The 13,069-nt window shown below is 37.3% G+C and overlaps 2 protein-coding genes across 3 annotated transcripts; one reads left to right on the forward strand and one right to left on the reverse strand.

Annotated features, from left to right (window-relative positions):
• Nucleotides 1-229: 229 nt before the first annotated feature.
• stx5a (syntaxin 5A) lies at nt 230-7,600 on the forward strand. 2 transcript variants are annotated; one of them, XM_041990377.1, is made up of 12 exons: nt 230-346; nt 774-990; nt 1,533-1,603; nt 1,822-1,877; nt 1,976-2,046; nt 2,178-2,294; nt 2,470-2,526; nt 2,622-2,703; nt 4,582-4,668; nt 4,815-4,918; nt 5,047-5,168; nt 5,312-7,600. In XM_041990377.1, the coding sequence occupies exons 2-12, from the start codon at nt 928-930 to the stop codon at nt 5,469-5,471; spliced, it is 990 nt and encodes a 329-aa protein (XP_041846311.1). In that variant the 5' UTR covers nt 230-346; nt 774-927; the 3' UTR covers nt 5,472-7,600. The 2 variants fall into 2 exon arrangements, with proteins under 2 accessions (XP_041846311.1, XP_041846312.1); XM_041990378.1 differs by lacking the exon at nt 4,582-4,668.
• A 373-nt stretch (nt 7,601-7,973) lies between these two features.
• Nucleotides 7,974-10,253, reverse strand: zgc:162144 (RD3 domain-containing protein). Its single transcript, XM_041990664.1, has 3 exons — nt 10,217-10,253; nt 9,597-9,904; nt 7,974-9,232 (listed from the first exon to the last, which is right to left on the reverse strand). Exons 2-3 carry the CDS (start codon nt 9,902-9,904, stop codon nt 8,860-8,862), a joined length of 681 nt encoding a protein of 226 aa, XP_041846598.1. The 5' UTR covers nt 10,217-10,253; the 3' UTR covers nt 7,974-8,859.
• Between the last annotated feature and the right edge of the window lie 2,816 nt (nt 10,254-13,069).

A 13,069-nucleotide genomic window follows, 5' to 3' on the forward strand; every position in this document is an offset into this window, starting at 1 on the left:
TTATTTATTTATTTATTTATTTTTATTTTTTATTTATTTTTTTCCCAGAACGACAAGACTAATTAAATTTAGGCTTTGCTGTGTCACTCTTGGCATTATGTTTTTTTGTTTACATCAAACTTAATCATTTACTTCTTCCTCACTGTAAACATGAGCTATGTCTCCCTCTGGTGGTGAAGAGCTGGACTTGCATGGTTTTCCCCTCTTCAGCCTCTGTAAAGTAGACGTGGCAGTGACGTTGATTCCGGAAATGACCCGGTCCCGGATCGGAACTTTAACTCAGGGGCTGATTAGTTCTTACCAGAAACATCGACGGCTTTCGAAAAATGGTGTAATATCGATTCAGGTAAGTTGGACTCTGTGTATATATTTGTTTGAACTCAGAATAAACACCACAAATTTGGTTCAGGTCGAACTTTATCATGGTAACGAGGAGGGAAGCATTCAAAAGCCTGTTAGCAGTTTTTAGCTAACGTTAGCCTGTGGTTAGCCGGTCGGGCCGTGATCAGCTGTGCGTCGTGATGGGCGACCTTTTTCTAGACTTGAGATAATCATTGTTACCTAATGATATTTATATTTAGCTCTTTTGTGGATTTATGTGTAGGTTCGGGGCGATGATGTCTTTGAACAGGCTATATTTTTCGGATTTATTCATGTCGTTGTTGCTAACTGTTTCGTTCCTGATCAAATCAACGGTTTCTCTTTTGACTATGAAGTTGCCGGCCTGAGTGGCTAAAATAGTTTTCTTCTTCCTTTTTCCTTTATTACCGCAGGCATGTGTTTACATGTGTTCATGAAGGATACCTCACTATCGATCTGAGTTTGTCCGCATATCGGGACAGACCTCAGACAGACCTCAGACAGACCTCAGGAGTTTTAGGTGGTTTTTGGCTCACAGCGGGCTAGTGGTCTCTCACCGGCGGCAAGATGACGTGCCGTGATCGGACTCTCGAGTTCCAGTCAGCCTGTAAATCTCTCCAGGGTAGACAGGTATGTTTGGGGTAAACACAAGTCACCACAACACAATCATTAACACTTTCACTTTTAACCGAATTGCACCAAACTGCGTAGCACGTCCTACTTAAGTACACAGTGATTGCTTTTCACTGATATTTTGGATGATTTTACTTTTACTTTACGTTCTAGTTTATTCTTTTCTATGCCTTGTTTGGTTCCACTTCGTGCTAATGCGATTGATGATTAGCCACAATAATTTAACACTGGGAAGGATATTCATCACAAATACATGGCCCAATAGCAGTTTATTTAAAATGCACACAAAAAACTGTTTTAACCTTGTATTGATATTAAAATCATTCAAGAAGGCAAACCACAGTGTTCTTATTTCATTTTTGTAACTGACCATGTTGTTTAACAGGCTAACAACATTTTAATTAATGACATCTTTTAGACTCAACCAAGTGACTGATTCTACATCTTATAGTTACACTGATTTTACATCTTGAGTTACTTCAAGGCTGTTGTGCTGAGTTTCTATCTTGTGTTCACTTCTGTTTTTTTTCTTCTGGCAGAATGGAGTCCAGCCCAGTAAACCAGCCCTCAGCGCCCTTAGGCAGCGCAGTGACTTTACTGTTATGGCCAAGTAAGATCCTCACAGTTTGTTTTGACATGCATTTTAACAGCTTGTAAATATAATTATTTGAAAGGACTAGTGTGGGTATCTTTAATCTCACTAACTGTTAAAGATCGATCTGATAACAGATTCTATCTTATCTAACTTATAGTAAGAATGTAAATGAGCAAAAAGACAACTTTTAGCGTGTGCATTATAAAGAACACTTTCTGTTTGTGTGCTTTTAGGAGAATTGGGAAAGACTTGAGCAACACATTTGCTAAACTGGAAAAACTCACAATTTGTAAGTGTCCATTTTATTTGATATTTTTACTATACAAAATGTTTGCATGATAACTGTATTGCTGATTCAGTTTTATTTTTTAACTTTTGATGTTTTAGTGGCAAAAAGAAAATCTCTGTTTGATGACAAGGCAATTGAGATTGAGGAGCTAACCTACATCATAAAACAAGTAAGGTTTGAGTTAGTAAGAGTTATGTTTATGTCCATCCATCTATCTATCTATATATATACATATACCATGTTCATGTATATGGTAATTAAATTTCTATACTGACTTATTCTCCTCTGTTTGTATCGCAGGACATCAACAGTCTTAATAAACAGATAGCACAACTGCAGGATTTGGTGAGGTCTCGTGGAGCTCCGGGTGGCCGACACATCCAAACCCATTCAAACACTATTGTTGTGTCATTACAGGTATATTCATCAACAAGTGGTTTGTACCATGTCTCATATGCTCATATCCAAGGGAATGGGATCTCAGAATACATGTACAAATCTGAATATTTTTTTGTAGTGTCTAGTAAAAGAAACAAATGTATTCAAATGAATGAAGCAACAATTTGTTAATTATATTTTTTGCTGTCCATAGTCCAAACTGGCTTCAATGTCAAATGACTTCAAATCAGTCCTAGAGGTCAGAACAGAGGTAAAAAATATCTTTTACACTCCTTTGCAGAAAACACCAAGTCTGATACAGCCTTAGGTTATTCCCTGTTTTACTCCTGTTTAACTTTTCTACAGAACCTGAAGCAGCAGCGCAGCAGACGAGAGCAGTTTTCCCAGCCTCCTGCATCATCTTCTCCTCTGATGGCCAACAATTTCAGTAAGTCTGTCAGCATCTTGACTTAACTCATGCAGTTACTCAGTGATTTTTACTAATTATTATGATTACTGGCAATGACAGGTAAACATAGCTTTTTTTATGTGGCTTCATTATGGCGTGTTCACTCTATACTGATAACATTTGTGATGTAACTTCTCTTTAAGTTGCATTTTGTGGTTGTGGTGTAGATGTTGAAATGCTTCACATGGTTTGTGTATACAAGCAGCAGTAATTCATTTAAATCACAAGCTAAACATTATCTTGTGCAGATAAAGGTAAAAGGTGACTTGGTGGTGTAACATCACATGTGGTCATCTGCATTCCTCTCTAATATTCCCATATAAAACCCCAAAATAATCCTTGTCCTTTATATAAAAAAAAAAAAGAGTATCATGATTAGTTTTGAAAAGAGTAATAGAGTGAACACACCTTTTTTGTTTGTTAGTTTTGGTTTGACAGTAATATTCCACATGCCTGGCTCCTGCAAAGCTCATGCTGAACATTTTGCTAAAAACTGCTACTTATTAGAAACGCTATGCAGAGCTCAAGGAACTTGGATGTTTTCTGTACATGCATTTACACTGCCAGTAAAATGTTTATATACAACATTTACCTCAGCATGTATGGCTGAATTTCAAGCAAATGCTCATTGTAAACACACAGCATTTTGAAACACAGATGATGTAAGTGATGAGACTTGTTGACAAGAGGTGTATTTAAGCACTGGCAGGATTTATTTTCTTACAGAGAACAGAAGTAACAAGCGTTAAGCCCTAAGGGCTTGATCGATTCAAGCTGTGTGTAGACAGATGCCGATATTTTCAGTCTTTTGTATCTTTCACATCCACACAGCCATTAAGTAACAGAAGACACACAGAACAACAGATTTCTTCAGACAGCAAACTGTACACAGGATACAAGTGTATAAATTAGTCTCATTATTGTCTGAGCCACTTGTCTTTATAATCCGAAGGTTTTCACCGTCATGTGTGACCTCCCCTCTCCTGCTTAATAGTTATTTGTACAAATGTCTTTGATACTAATAGGTGCTTTCATCACAGTTATCTTCCTCTCCATGTGCATGCAAAGCAGTCAACTCAAAGACAGAAGAAGAAATCACCTGTTATTATTTTGCAGTGACAACTAATTTTTCTCAAGTGACGTTGGTGTCTGATTGCATGTTGGATCATGAAGCTGTGAACTTTGTAGCACACACTGCTGTGTTATTTCTTCAGTATAGCCTGAGAATAACATTTGTGTGCAAACATGTTAATGACTGTTGGTACAGGTGTTATTTTGCTGGTGTCTACCATTACCATGTCAAGAAAGGGGAGATCAGCGTGTATATTGACATCATGCCAAAGGGTTTGAGTTGCACAACCTACTGTGTCAAGCCAAAAACCATTGCCACACTTTCCACATGACAACACTAATATTTACCCCAACCTTATTTTTCAAGAATATTTGCTTTCACGGGCCAAGAGCTGAGCATATGGGCAAATGGGAGACTTTTTTTTTATACCCGTGTTTATGTGTGCAGGAACTTCAGTCCATCTGCCTGTTACTGATCAAATTATGATCAAAATGTTTGTATATACTTAAATGGCGCCCAAATTCCAGGCAAACACCTGTACTTGTAAACAGTCACTGCAGTTTTAGATTTTCTATTTACATGTTTAATTAATTTTTTATAAATACTTACACTGAGCATCTTGCTTCAATTTTTGCGCAAAAATGGCCCAGGTTGTGAAGACGTTTTGACTGCCAGTGTACTTGTGTTCAAAACAACAGCTGTTATTAGGGAACTGCTCAAAGTCCTTGTGAATAATTATTACTGTATTTGGTCCTCTATAATGCAAAAATGAAAAAATATTTTAGGAAGCCGCAAAAAAGGGGCCCAGGAGCCGCATGCAGCTCGCGAGCCGCGCATTGACTACCAGGGCTATACAACCGCAAATTTAAAAGGTATTTCCCTGGAACGTTTGACTCTCTCAGCGGGTATAACTAGATATTGTATGTGCCCGCTGTTCTTTCTGCTTTTCCCCTCTACCTTTCAAAGTTTCTGCGATCTTGTTGAACATGGGTGTGTTTTACTTGTTGTCCCCCTTCAGAGAGCTCGGTCCTGATGCAGGATGAGTCCCGGAGCCTAGGTGACGTGGCCATCGACATGGACTCTCAGAGCAACCCTTTGCAACTCCAGCTCATTGAAGAACAGGTAGACTGTTGGTTTTTGTTATAGACAATTGAATAAGAAAAATGACTATTTTGACTTGCAGTCTTGTTTCTCTGCAGAAAAATCCAAAATTCTCTCCTCTTTTAAAATCTTTATGCTGTTTCATTTAGGACTCTTACATCCAGAGCCGTGCAGACACCATGCAGAACATTGAGAGCACCATTGTGGAACTGGGCTCTATATTCCAGCAGTTGGCGCACATGGTCAAGGAGCAAGAGGAAACCATACAGAGGTGAGTTTGAAATACAAATAAATAAACTACATCATTCATTTATATCGCTTGTGATTTTTATGATCACTCTTGGTCCATAAACTTTTAAAATAACAGGAAGATGAGATATGATGACGATCCTGTTGTTTCCCTCACACACACAGGATTGATGCCAACGTGGAGGACACTCAGCTGAACGTGGAGGCTGCTCACACGGAGATCCTCAAATATTTCCAATCCGTCTCGTCCAACCGCTGGCTCATGATCAAGATCTTTCTTGTTCTCGTTGTCTTCTTTATCATCTTTGTCGTCTTCTTCGCTTAAGGAAAAGTGGAGCGGCTGACAGGAGGGGGATAGCACAACCAATGAAGTGAGCTTAGAGCTGGACCAGAACAGATGTCCACAAAAAATATTTGGAGGACAGATAACGGTTTAATGGAGGCTTGGGATCCATTGAAACAAAGACAGTTGTCGGTTATTCCCAGGCCACAGACTTTTGATTCGTTGGAGTTTGAACTCTGTCCAGATAAAACAAATAAATGGTCCTAGATGCCCACTTTGTGTAAAAAGGATGCAGAAAATCACTCTGCTTTGTACTTTGACCAACTATTCCTAAACATTTAATCAAAATGGCTATAATTTAATGGTTTGATTCTGCAAACTGTTTTTTTAACACCCCAATTAATTCATGTCATCCTTTTTTTTTTTTTTTATTTTGTTTTTTTTATTATTACTTCAAAGCCGAGCAGTAGAAATGGAGCCTATTCTCAGATTTTTTTGCTTCTTAGTTTATCTTCTTTTTATTGGAAGAACATGTCTGTCTGTTTTACTGGTAATTCCTAAACCAACACCATTAAGTTATGATGTGAAATATTTCCTGTTAAGTTACATTTTGCTTTGCTTTCAAAGTTTTTTTTGCCAAATGGGTAGTCTCATTGAACTGTGACATAAGGACATTCTTGAAAGCAGTTACAGCCAGCTAAAATGAAGTTTGTGATGCAGTGGAGGCGTGAGCCATACAAAGTGTAAAGTTATGTAATTTTAAATTAAATTGTCTGGTTGGCCACTATCAGACAGGTTTAGTGGTGAAAAAAGTATAATCTTCACTTATGCTGTGCAGCTGAAAGAATCAGTGCTTATGAAGGGGTAACTGGTTGTAAAGACCTGCTAATGAAGTGACTGAATCAGCCAGATTCCCTGGAAGTGTCTGGTTGGATGTCAGTTGTAGTTGCTCCCCTCTAGCTAATGTACAGAATATTATTTAAATGACCACAGCTTTTTAAAAAGAAAACATTGTTCCTATTCTCCCCTGTTTTTTAGCCAAATGCCTTGACTTCAGTGTATAAAGTGCAAATAGTGTTGATGATGTATTGATAACGGAGTGCACATTAATAAAACAGTAATGGGATACAGGTTGTCATGTCTGAGATTTTCTTGGGATAAGAGGATTAGTCAGTAGGGATATAATTAGCCATGCTGTGTTATAGCAGCCCTATGTTGCAGTTTATATTCTGCATATTTAAACCACAATTCTGGTGCTCAACAGATGTGCATGTTTGCACATAAAGATGGCAACGTTCACTGTTTAAATTCATCTTTGAGCTGGGATAATTTTGTTTTGGCTTTTATTTCTGTAATAAACAGGGTAAAAATGATAAATGCAGTACAAATAATATTTGTCTAAATGTCATTTAGGAAGTTTCATCTAGTCAGATGATTTTTAACAAGCTTTAAGCACACTTATGGTTGGATATTTGACCATTTCTGGGAAAAATTAATAGAGTTCATTGAGGTTTCTGGCACAAACTTGGTACTTTTGGTAGGATTGAGGTCAAAACATTGGGAAATCTATTCCATAATCTTAATAATTTCCTCTTTTAACAGTCCAAAACCATTTGATATATGATCATGATAAGTGTTCTGAAACATCAAACTATCGAGTTAATAGTATGACGTTATTTTGAAGAATTCGCAGGCAGTCCATTTTTCCATCCACTTTACACAAGCAGTTAAACCCGGTGTGCTAACAACACCCTGATTAACAACTGGCACAGTGTTCTTAAGGCTTAATAACTAATCTATTTTCCTCTTGTAAAATCCTATCTCCTCCAGAGGACTTCCTCTCTGCCCATTTGTCCAGCTGCAAACTTCAGTCAAGCTCCTTTTGTGGGCAGTGACCTCCCGGGTGGTGTTTACGACTTCCCGGCTGTAGACCATGTCAATTATGTGCCAGCAGTGTTTCGTATCTGCGCTTCAGTGGTTTCTGGTTTTACTCTTGACCCTTTTTTCCTTTAACTCAAAAGGGAGCTTTATAATCACGTTATAACTATTGGCAGAGTGCCTGCACCTCCTTTTGTCTTTTAAGAGTATACATAAGTTTTAAATAATGATGATAAAAATGTGTGTGTATATCTTGATTGTTATTAACAGAAATAAATACTTTAAAATTTGCACACATTTTTCCTATTTGTTTAATTTTTAAAAGTGTATTGGTCTAATAATTCTTCCACATAAAATCAGCATGTGATGACAATGTGTACATATGATGTTTTCTCTATGTAAACTTCCACTTAGCTAAATTCAGCTAAATATATGGCAACAAATATTCCATAACTGCACTCATATTTAAAGAATACAAGAAAAGCTTAGTGAAAAAGCAGTATTTTAATTTTACACAGAAAAGATCAATACATTGTATGTTTATTTTCCTGTATACATACATGTACATTCATAATAAAAAAAAAATAACAGAAAACATGATTCTAGCTGATTCATGCTTGCAAGTATTTAGTTGATAGGAGAGCACCTGCTAACTGAGCTGGTGATCTGGAGCCAAACTGTGGCGGCTGAGTAAACTGAAGAGCAACCTGAGCTGAATGTCCCCCTTCTACTTTAGGAGACAGCTGCCCTGCCTGTTGCTTGTTTAGAAAGGAACAGTTCATGAGATGTGTTTATGAGTCATCAGGAGCCCTTGCTTCATATGTTTGATCTTACAACTACCTGAAGCATGCAAAAGGTTGGAGATGTATAAATTACATCTTGCACTTTTTTCCCCCCACACTAGCTACAGGACTTTAGAGGTGACGGTGTTGGTTGTTAGGTTCACCATTGTGTTTAGATTAGAGTAACTGGCCAAAATTCTGTGCAAATATTACATTTGTTTTACATTAATTTACTGCTCAGGATAAAATGATCTGATGATCTGTGAACTTTTCATATTTCACCTTCTTCAACAGGTCAAAATGTAACTTTAGTTAACAATCCTGCTAAACTAATTTAAATAACTACACATTTAGCATGTTATTATTAACATCTAAGGTGGTGATGCTATCCATTAGTATGTTTAGGTCATTGAGGCATGTTAGCATGACACTGACTGTGTCAAAGAGCTGCTGCATGGTTAAAGACTGTTTGGTATCTAACCATCAGACCAGTATAATGCCTCATACATCTCAAAACCTGAACAAAAATCATTAGCAGGTCTCCCCATCTTTAGATGAACCAGAAAATTATGAGAAAGTTTTGATATATTGTGTTCCATTTCCCTGTCAACCACCTTCCCTCCTTACCTTCCAGTGTTTATCTTCACGTAATTTTCCTTCCTTTCTCCTCTAAGTGACTCCATTTGTCCCCATGCCAACTGCTCTACAAGTCCTCCCCTTCTTTGCACAAGTTCCTCTTATTCATCTTTCCCTTGACTCCTTTCATTATCTCACGCCTGAGCACTCTGCTCCAATGGAGTGATCTCTGGCATGCTCTTGCTTCTCCCCTTCCTCGCCCTGGCCTTGATGGTCTCTTCCTCCCCCTCTTCATCCTCTTCCTCATCAGACCAATCCACCTGCTGCTGCAGATTCCCCCTGGAGCCTCTTATACTGCTGCCCCTAAACATTTGCCCTGTGCGAAATTTTGTGCGGAAAGTAACAAAGGAAAGGCTCTTGCTGCGCTGCTGCTTTTCGAACAGAGGGTTTGGAGCCTGAATTTCGTCATTCCCATTTACCTCGTCCACGCAGTCACGCAGCACTGTGCGAAATAGCCGGGGGACCTCGTGAACCTCAGGCTCCATCTGTGACACCAGTCTCCTGAATCTGCAGTAGGAGGAAAAGGTGTGATAAGGTTTGTTACACATTTAAAGGTATTTTACAGGTAAACAAAACTTATACAGGTTCAGACATGCAACAAGAGGACAGTGGCAGGTAAAGGCATCTTTTTAATGATGCCACTTTTTAAAAAAGTTTTGAATTTCTACACCACTGGCACACCAGTTAAAGGGATTACATAGAAACCCTGTAGCTATTTATCTCTTTTTGCAATTTTTTGCATTTCTCTGCCTTTACATATATTTTCTGTTTATTTCTCCCTCACAAGTTCTCAAGCTTTATGGTTCAGTACTTTTTGCAACTTTATCCAGTTTCTCCAAAATCTCTCCCCATGTCTCCCTGTCCTTCTTACCTGACAATAACTGGGCCACACTGTGCAGGAGGAATCTTGGCACAGAGGTCCTGCAGCTCCAGCAGATCATTGGGAGTAATCTGGTAGGGCTGTGGGGTTGGAGTTGTGGCCAGCCAGCTGTAGTCGGCTGCAGAGGAGGAGCTGCGACGGCGGCGCCGACCCTCAGTCGCCCTCTCCAAACGAATGCGCTCAGTACGTTTCACCATTGCCCCCAGCTCCAGCATCAGAGTGTTGGTTACCAGCTCCTCGGTAGTGCGCTGGCCGGGCACTTTGGGCTCAAGAGAGAAAACAGCAGACCAAGGAAACATCTGGGAAAGATGGAGAGTTGGTGAACTTTTTTGGTATCATTTCTAACTTTTGGCACATTCATATTTAAGGTTATACAATTTAGTTAAAAGTCCTTTGGAGATAACTAAAAATCACATTAATAGATTTTGAAGGAGGTTTTCATATGTTGGATGCAAATGTCTTAAAGCTTTAAAATACCCTGAAACTGTCAACACTTATTACTTAAATAGGCAAAATAATGCAAACAGTTTACACTGATGAATAATACAAATCATCTTTTCTCATAACCAACTCTCATTCCCTCTAAAAGACATATTTAAATATAGTCTTACCTTAATAAAAGTGGATTAATATAGCTGTGGTATGTTCTTGTCTGACAGAAATCTGTTTGTTGTAGAATAAAATCTTTGTTAGCAGTCTGATGAAAGGCAGGCCTCCATGGGCAAAGTGGATGAATGAGAGTCCAGCTGGTGGCACACAGCCTGACTGCCTGGCTACCTTTGACGGTCCCTGGCAGACAGTGTGTGTTCTTCTGTGAGGTGTGTGTGGAATGAGTGTGTGAGTTTGGGATTGAGAATAAATGTCATCTTCCATTAATAAAGAACGAATGATGAGATGAGCTTACCTCGTGACATGAGTGTATGCCTGGACGAGCTTTATGCGTCAGTGCGACTGATAGAATTTATATAACAGCATGGGGCCAGTGGCTAGTTAAGCTGTTTTGATCTAACAACATTTCCTTTAAACCACTTTTAACCATATACTTTTAGTTCACAGTTAAAACTGTGCAGAGGGCTTCAGCCTGCACACGCAAGCAGTGTGTGTAGGTGCGCAAAGTACTGTTTTAAACTAATTTTACAATAACTGAAAATGCAATTACACGAAAGTTATTTTACAAACACACTTTTAGGTTTCAAACTGTAATACATAATACCCATTGCACCCAGCACAGACCTTGAAAAAACATACTGAAGCCTGAAAAAAATATATCCAACGGTGCAGGAAATAATCCCTACATTATCAGACTGTTATTGGCCAGAATTACAAGTAAAATGATGTAACCACTCAGGCCCATTTTTTTCTCAAATTGATAATTCTTATGTGCTCATGCCCATTTCAGTCTGTCCCACTAGCTAACATATGGCACCGTGTATAGAGCAACTACAGGCTAGTTTCTGGGTTTCCATACCACTCAGCACTGAGCCAACAAATCCCAGATTACATTCAAATCCAGAGCCTACCTGGAAGAATGAGTGGTTGTTATGACTATTATAATCTAATTACTGTTGAGTACACATTATGAGGCCGTTACTACTAAAAGAGAAACATTTCTAACTATTATGCATATAATAATTTTTATTGAATTTATTTGATTTCTTATTTGATTGTTACTCTGTTCTGAGCAGCACAGGCTAAAATCTGACCTCCACTGTTGTTCTCTGGTTTGTGAAAATAAACTGACTGTTGCAGCATTCAAATATTCACTCACACAGACACACTCACACATGTGGAGATGACACTTTTCAAGCTTTGGTCTAACCACAAAGAAAAATCTGTTGGGCTTTTTTGATAATTATATGTTTATAAATAATCATCCATTATCTTCAGCATAAAATGTGTGATATGTGAGGCCATGAAAGCAATGCATTCACTCAAGTACTGTAGGTAGACATTCTGTAGCATTTGCTTTGATTATGACACAAAATATAAAATGAGCACTAATTAATTAGGCAAATTAATTAATAATTAACTAATTAATTATTCATTAGGTTACCAAAGAGTAATCAAAATGATCTTGCTATAATAAACTAACTAATATTTTCAAATGTTAAACATTTTGAAAATCAGTTTTAAAAGTACAGATTTAATATTTCAATCAGTTCTATGAGTTTTCTTTTTTGTTTTGTTTTGTTGTTTGTTCTTTTTACAAAGGTACCAAATAGTAAAGTCAGTTCTCTGCCATATGACCAAAAAAACATCAAATTGCTTTTTTGATGAGGACCAAAACATTTCAGCAAACATTTCTTTAAATATAAACTTACAGAATGAAATGTAAAGTAGTCGAGGAAAGATTAATTAAATTGACTTCATTGGCCTAAATGTTTTCATTAACAAACCAAGTTGTCTCAGTGCCACAAATGCCACAGTTTCTTTTACCAACACCCAATAAAAAGTAAGATATTTTCTCTCCTATGCAAAACAGAATTGCAGCTCTATGTTGTTGTATTACATACAAATTTGGTTGTTGCATTTTCTTTTTAAATATAAACAGAAATGACATTAGAAATACATAATCTTGTTTCTTGCTCTAGTATACTGATAACATGCTTGAAGTTGCCCCTCATATTTGGTATGTAGTGCTCATGTAAATTTTTGGTTTGCCAGATTAGTCATGGCCTGCAGTGTTTCTGGACCATATGGTTTATTTATTTTTATGTATTACTTTCAAGGAATTGTGCTTTGAGAAGTGTTTCAGAGCTTATGAAGTGTTTCTCCCCAAATGATTATGTTTGTTATTAACTAAATGTGTTTGGTTTTTGTGTACAGATATATCTGTATCTTTTTGCATAATATTGTGTAGTTTATTGTAAATTATATATATATATATATTAATCACGTGAAATTACATTTTGAAATAAACAGTTTATTTTCTTTCCCTCTCAGAATGACGTAATCAAACTTTTTTATTTATTTAATCTCTGGCCTTTTGCCAATAACCCTACTTAATTGTGGTTCCTTCTTACCCTAATGTTCTTACAGTCTTTCTTTCTTGGACCATTCCCTTTACCAGTCTTTACTTTTCTTTCCTCATCCAAAAGTTTTTATGCTTTGTATCAAATAGTAAAGGTAAATTTGATCATAAACAGTTCAATATTTATATTTCACTGAAATAAAAGAAATTATTTTAAAAATATGCATTTGTAGCATTCTAACCTATTTGGAGATGTAGTGCAAAATTAACACATAATTTACTTTCAATAAACAAATAAATATGGGGTAGCATAAAATGTAAATATTTCAACAATTTTGGCGTAATTGTTAAAATATTATTAATAATATTTAAACACAGTACTGATTAAATGGTTATATTACATCGCTAGAGGTCATCAGAGGTTCACACCGCCGCATGGACGTTTCCCAAAACGTGGCTGAACATTTCCCTGATACGTCACCAACCTCCGCCC

The sequence above is a fragment of the Melanotaenia boesemani genome, chromosome 7, assembly GCF_017639745.1.
Source record: "Melanotaenia boesemani isolate fMelBoe1 chromosome 7, fMelBoe1.pri, whole genome shotgun sequence".
Classification (NCBI taxonomy): Eukaryota; Metazoa; Chordata; class Actinopteri; order Atheriniformes; family Melanotaeniidae; genus Melanotaenia; species Melanotaenia boesemani.

Bases quoted from the DNA above. Each gene is read 5' to 3' on its own strand.
- stx5a (XM_041990377.1), top strand. From the start codon at position 928: ATGACGTGCCGTGATCGGACTCTCGAGTTCCAGTCAGCCTGTAAATCT. The intron at 991-1,532 runs GTATGTTTGGGG...TTCTTCTGGCAG, and splicing joins AATCTCTCCAGGGTAGACAG to AATGGAGTCCAGCCCAGTAA. The intron at 2,527-2,621 runs GTAAAAAATATC...ACTTTTCTACAG, and splicing joins TCCTAGAGGTCAGAACAGAG to AACCTGAAGCAGCAGCGCAG.
- zgc:162144 (XM_041990664.1), bottom strand. From the start codon at position 9,904: ATGTTTCCTTGGTCTGCTGTTTTCTCTCTTGAGCCCAAAGTGCCCGGC. The intron at 9,233-9,596 runs GTAAGAAGGACA...CTCCTACTGCAG, and splicing joins TGTGGCCCAGTTATTGTCAG to ATTCAGGAGACTGGTGTCAC.